Raw genomic sequence first — 6,000 nt, 5'->3', positions numbered from 1 at the left:
CCCCCCCCCCCCCCAGCCCCAGTGAAGGCCGCTCGCCCCCTCAGCGAGGCCAGACGGTGCCGGGGGAAAGCGGCGGCGCCTTCAGCCCAACTCCGCGGTGCCGGGAGCTGCCCCGCGTGAGGTGAGCCGCCGGCGCGGGTCCCCCCAGCCCGGCTGCCACCGGAGGAGAGGGGCTGTCGGGGGGTTTCTCCCGGCGGCGCCCGGCACTCACCGCTCCCGCCGCCAGGCCCCCTCTGCGCAACCGCCGCCGCGCTTCCGGCCCGGACGGCAGGCCGCGCGCCGGGCGTACTGACGTAAGGCGCGGCGTCAGACCTTCCCCCCCGCCCCGCCCCTTCCCCGCGCGTGGCGCCCCGTAGTCAGCGTTAGACGAGGCGCCGCTGAAGACAGAAGGGTTTAATGTTAAGATTTCCTGCCCGGGGAAAACTGGTACCGGCGAGGGTGACGTCGGTCACCGGCCACGTTGCGGCAGCGCGGGTGGAAAGGAAACTCGGGTGTGGGGAAGGGGAACGCGCAGCCCGCCCTAGCCCAGGCCGGGGCTGGCGCCCTTCAGGGAGAGGAAGGCCCGCAGCCGGGCGTCGAAGCCGGGGGGCCTGAGCCCCGGCTGCCGGTAGGGTCCGGCCATGGCCGCCCCCAGGTAGGGGAGGAGGTGGCATTGCTCCACGAAGTGCCCCAGCTTCCTCTGGTAGGCCTGCCGCACCAGCGCCGGGCTCCGGGGGTTGTGGCCTGCAAGAAGCGGAGTAGTCTGTTAGTGACAGCTTCGTGGAATGGCCTCACAGAAATTGTAAAGTGTTTTTATCCTTGATACAGATCATAGAATCACAGAATGGTTTGGGTTGGAAGGGACCTTAAAGACCATCTAATTCCAACCCCCCTGCCATGGGCAAGGGAGACCTCCCACTGGACCAGGTTGGTCAAAGCCCCATCCAGCCTGGCCTTGAAGACCTCCAGAGATGGGGCATCCATCCAGATAAAATGGGCATCCATCCAGATAAAAGTGCTCTGGGCCATACCCGTTGGTGCCGAACCAACAACAAAAGGCTGGTGTTTCAGAAGTTCCCAACTCTGAAAGGGTAACAATACTCAGATCAAGGCTTTTGTAAAGAAATAACAAAACAGATGCTCAGCTGCTATGAACTTGCCATCCTTTGGGCCATGAGGCAGTGGCTGATGTGTGTGATGAACTGGTGCTGCATCCCTGGCACAGCTGTTCTAAATGCCTTACCCATAAAAAATCAGGAATGACTGCTTTTTCAAAGGAGGAAGGAAATGTCAAGACCAAAAACTTTACAGTGAAGATAGTATTGTTTCTTTTCTTTCTTATCTCTCTGCCTTAAGTCGTATTTTGGTGTACATTAGTATTGAGTGCCAATCCTCAGAGTATTCTTTATTATTTTAATTGTTACACTGAGGCAAAGGGGAAGGAGTGATTTAAGACAGCCAAATCAGAACCATTACTTTTCCTGTAAATGGTACTTTATATCTCATTACATAATCTGGACAGCATGAAAGAACTATGCTATGAGACACTTCAGCCCACTAGCTTTAAATTGTAGACAACTGCATTTAACAGCTTCTGAGTGATTTTTCAAGAATAGCCGTACGTAGAGCTCTTGCAGGAGTCAAGTTTGAAGGGCACTAAATCACTCTAGTGATGTATGATTTCCTGCTCTTTTTTCCAGGAGTAAGTCCCTCTGCGTTTATGATTGATCACCTGTAACTTCTCTTCTTGGTTACTGAAAGCACTCCAGTATTGTTAGAAAAGCTGCAGGAGCAACTAAACCACTGTTTCTTGTCCCCTATTTAAATGTGAGATTAGAGTGTGGCATATGTTGAAGATGAGAAACTTCAGACAGAAATAGGATGTAAAAAATTTCCGAGGGACCACAACATGAAGCGCTTTGATCAAGTTTCTGATCAAGGACAATGTGACTACTCTGAGGGGACACACAGTAATAAAGAATGCTGTATTTGCAAAGGAGTTTTTTCAGCGTACTGGAATGCTGAAGGTTAAAGTTGGAAGCAGTTCTGCCCAGTATTAGAAGAAGAGAACTTTTTCCTGGATTCCTATGATCAAACTGTTTGTCACTGCATGAGGAGAAGAGATTTGTGCGCTTGTGTAACCTTTGCAGTTCATCATCCAGTGCTAATAATGATTTAATGATGCAATATATGAGCAAAGCTTTCCTAGCATGGACACTGTTACATTAGCAAAGCTCTGCTAACAACAGAATGAAAACAGTCTTTGTGTATGAAGCAAACTACAGTATAAAAGCAGTTTTGCTGGCTCAAGAACTGTACATCTATAAAGGGGCTTATCGTGTGCCTACCCTGTTCGGTGGTCTTCCTTAACAAAGCTATGCTAGCAAAAATCAGTGCTAGTCCAAGAAAATTCTGGAGCACTCTGGAAACTGCATGAGGAAACACAGGACATGAAGAACTTTTAAATGTCATTAAATCTCATGATGTGTGAGAGATCACTTACCTACCTACCTACCTATACTATTACCCTTATTTTCCTCCCTGGCCCTTACACGTTTCCAAGAAACTTGGCAGTGTGTACTTAAATCAGTATATGATAGTATGGTCCCAAGTTGGACATAAGAAAACTACCCAGTTGTGTTATCTGTATTGTATCAGCTGATTTACTGCATTTATATAATTCATTATTTTAATAGCATGTTACTTTACCTTTTAAATGGCAGGCGACAAACAGCAGAGCGGTTTTTTTTACACTTAGGAATGGAAACTTTGGCTTTAAGCAGCCTACTTCATGTAGAGCTTTTATTAGAGAAGTTGCTACTCCCTGAAGAAAGAAGAGTTTTATAAGACCATTACAGAAATCTAGAACAAAAACATATTCAAAGCCTGATCCTGCTACAATCCAAATCTAACAGTATAGGATAATACCGAAGCTGGTGAATTGTAGAAGATAATAAATGTATAAAATAAGGAGGGAAGTGACCAGGAATCATTTTTTTATTTCATATTCATGCCTCAAAATGTAACCAACTAGCCTTAAATGACTCCAGACAGGCTTGTGTCTATCTTGGTGTTAGAAACCAAAGCAAAATGTAATCTTACAAGATCTGATAAACAGAAGAGTCAGAAAATCCATCATACGATATTGTAGTTTATTATTCCCCTCTGATGGTCTTACTTGTATTTTTTCCACTAGTGCTCTCTATAATAAAATAAATATCTATTATTTTAAAGCTTTTAAAAAATTTCTTTTGATTGTAAGTACACAATTTTCAATTTAATATAATCCAATTAATAAACATAAGACTTGCATTAAAAATGAACTATACTGCGTGGGATATACTATACATTGCAAAATCATGTTTTAGAATAGACAAGCAAAAACTGGCCTGTTCAAGGTATCCAGCTGAAGGAAGTGCAGTGAGTAGTATTGGCTCCTTTATTGGAGGGAGTTTACGTGGAAGCTTCAGATTCCAGTACTTCTCTGGTGACCTAACAAGATAAAAAGTAAGCACTTTCAAGATATGTAAACCGTGTCATGATTAAAAATTAAAATGCATTTGGTATATCCACCTCATAAACTTCTGAAGTTTTTCTTCACTTTCAAAAATATATAGCTTATCTCGGTATTTTGCTGCATACTCGATGTTGCCAGGCACCAAAGCTTCATATCTGAAGAGTCAGAGCAAGAAAAAGTATTACCTCATGAGAAATGTAAAACATGATTTGTGCGGTGTAAATTCATGAGCTACTGGGAGCTTTCTGGTAATTTAGCAAATACAGGTCCTGCAAAGAAGTAGCAGTTGTATCCAAGTTTCCACGACATGACTGACAGTTAAAAAGCTCAAAACCTAAGAGTCTCTGCCTCAAATTCTGCATATTAAGGGACTTCTTTAGAGCTCTAGTTAAAATGCCAATGGCAGTTGTTCAGGAGATTAAGAAGGGACAGCATAGAATTGACTATTATGGTTGTACCTTGATGAGAAATTCCTGCACATTGAGGAAATCAATGGGACTTTATGCTGGAGCTTTATGGATCTCATAAACATTGTATACCTAGTTTTGCATCTACTAAGGTTTTGTGAGATTTGTTTTACCTTTTGATGGTTTATAGAAAACTCAAACCATATCTGAGCAGTCTTCAGCACAAAAGACAGTAAGCCAACACAGATCTTTCTAGAACGTGTAGCCATATGAGTTTCAAAAGGTTTACATTGATTTCCAATGCCACAGGCACAACACAGAGAATTGTAATAGCTTTTCCTGTCCAAACCCAGAACACTATTAAAAAGTACTTTGAAAGTATTTCCTCATTAATGGTTAATATAGGACACAGCGTCTGTAATTCAGATTATGAAAACTGCAGTGCTGTACCTCTGTTTTCCATCTAGGTAAGTGACTGGACAGTATCCCTGCATTTCAGCACTTATGGGGAATAAGGCCTTCACTTCTGCCGCAGTCAGTTTCTTTGGGAGCATGTCTGGGAGTGGGAGAGGGTGAGGCGCCAATGGTGGCACATAAACCTCTGGTCTGCTCAAGAATTTCTGTAGAAGAAAAAATTAAATGTTTTTCTAGTGAAAGCAGCGCTGTAAGACTGGTAGTCAAACTCCAGAGGACTGGCTTATGCAATTTAGATATTTGTTTCGTCTACACCTCTCTTAGTGTGCTGCTGGAATAAGTCATTTCTTTTCCAGCCCACTCTCAGTTGAAGTCACCGCTCTCCACCCACCACCTGTCACTATCCATTGCTATCATTAGCCACTCTCTACCCCCAGCTTCCCCAAAACAGATGGAGAAAGGAGGGAATGGTTGCTTTAAAGTGAATGTTTGATCTGTGACAATTTGTAAGAAGAGCTTTGCTTTGAGTGGACTCTGCTGCATTTTGTTTGCCTCGACGTTTGATAGCAGAAGTAGACAGAACAAAAGCTTGAATACTAACAACAGTTGGCAATTCCAATTACATATTTATTGTTTCTGTACGGAATCAAAGAATCTAACCAACAACGGTCCCTCTTCCCCTAATCCCCTCCTGACCTGCTTTTTGACACTTACGTCCAGTTCTTCCTGTGAAGCCATTTTGTAATAGTGTCCTCGAAATTCTGCAGCAAACTGCAGTGATGATGTTACGGAGCAGTCAACCAATTCGCCCTTCTCCGCGAGGGTGACGGGGCAGTACTGTCCAAACTCCCCCAGCCGATCCTGCAGCTCTTCGGGAGTGATGCATAAATCAGCAATGCCAGCTGCTTTTCCTGTTAATAAAAGTAATTAACGGTAATTTTTATTAATGGGATACACAGAAACATCAAACGTTTCTATGCAGAGATGTTACAGTTTAGAAGCTGTTATAATTCATCATGTGCAAATGATATGAAATAATGAGAATTAAAATAGCATTTTTAAAATATTGATATTAAAATGAAGTTGCAACCCATTTTATGATTTAATTCTGATAAAATTTTTCTAGCACTTAAGAAATATGATCATTATTAATGATGTGGCATATTCTGTATGCTTAACTTATTAGTCTGTTTTCACTGGGACAGTTTTATTTATGATTTATTGTTTTACTCTGTGTTGCTAAGGAACATTTCAGCTGTTATTTTATTTACACTGGTGAAAAAGAGTACAACGTGTGATGAAAGCCTCCCTTTGCAAATGTTGCAATCTATCTGGATGAAATATATTCAGAATCTTGAATAAAATGTCATGTAAAACCCAAATAATTTAAAATCTGTACCTTTCAAGCTTGATATGAAAAACTGAAATGTATTTTAAATTTTTTGGGGCTTATGACTGCAATTTTTAAGAAGGGTGCAGCCACAGAGCTGTAGAAGTTAAACCTAAAAAGTGGAGATGAGATAAGGAAGCCTGCCCTTCTGAGGAATTCTAGTTAAACTGCACAGGCATGTTTAGAAGGCATATTTAATCCTGACCAATGCTGGCACACAAAAATTTAAGTGGGAACTGTGCCAGCTTAGACTAAAGTGGATTTCCTCCCACAGCACAGAAATGAACTCAGAT

General features: G+C 42.7%; 2 protein-coding genes across 4 annotated transcripts in view; both read right to left on the bottom strand.

Moving 5' to 3' along the window:
- ZBTB24 (zinc finger and BTB domain containing 24) overlaps nt 1–267 on the bottom strand; it is a 14,300-nt gene extending 14,033 nt beyond the window's left edge. For all 3 annotated transcript variants that reach the window (XR_001414378.1, XR_001414379.1, XM_014964681.1), the window contains exon 1: nt 212–267. The gene's annotated coding sequence lies outside the window, so the exon portion shown is untranslated. The remainder of the gene's footprint in view (nt 1–211) is intronic.
- Nucleotides 268–378: 111 nt separating this feature from the next.
- AK9 (adenylate kinase 9) overlaps nt 379–6,000 on the bottom strand; it is a 55,648-nt gene continuing 50,026 nt past the window's right edge. The window contains exons 31-36 of the mRNA XM_014964480.1: nt 5,032–5,228; nt 4,354–4,523; nt 3,553–3,651; nt 3,369–3,471; nt 2,689–2,803; nt 379–723 (exon numbers count right to left, since the gene is read on the bottom strand). Of these exons, the coding sequence (XP_014819966.1) occupies nt 521–723; nt 2,689–2,803; nt 3,369–3,471; nt 3,553–3,651; nt 4,354–4,523; nt 5,032–5,228 (887 nt within the window). The 3' untranslated portion in view covers nt 379–520. The remainder of the gene's footprint in view (nt 724–2,688; nt 2,804–3,368; nt 3,472–3,552; nt 3,652–4,353; nt 4,524–5,031; nt 5,229–6,000) is intronic.

This window comes from Calidris pugnax, unplaced genomic scaffold, assembly GCF_001431845.1.
Source record: "Calidris pugnax isolate Ruff unplaced genomic scaffold, ASM143184v1 scaffold219, whole genome shotgun sequence".
Taxonomy (NCBI): Eukaryota; Metazoa; Chordata; class Aves; order Charadriiformes; family Scolopacidae; genus Calidris; species Calidris pugnax.
Note: the sequence above shows the minus strand (reverse complement) of the source record. Positions and strands in the feature narration are given on the sequence as shown.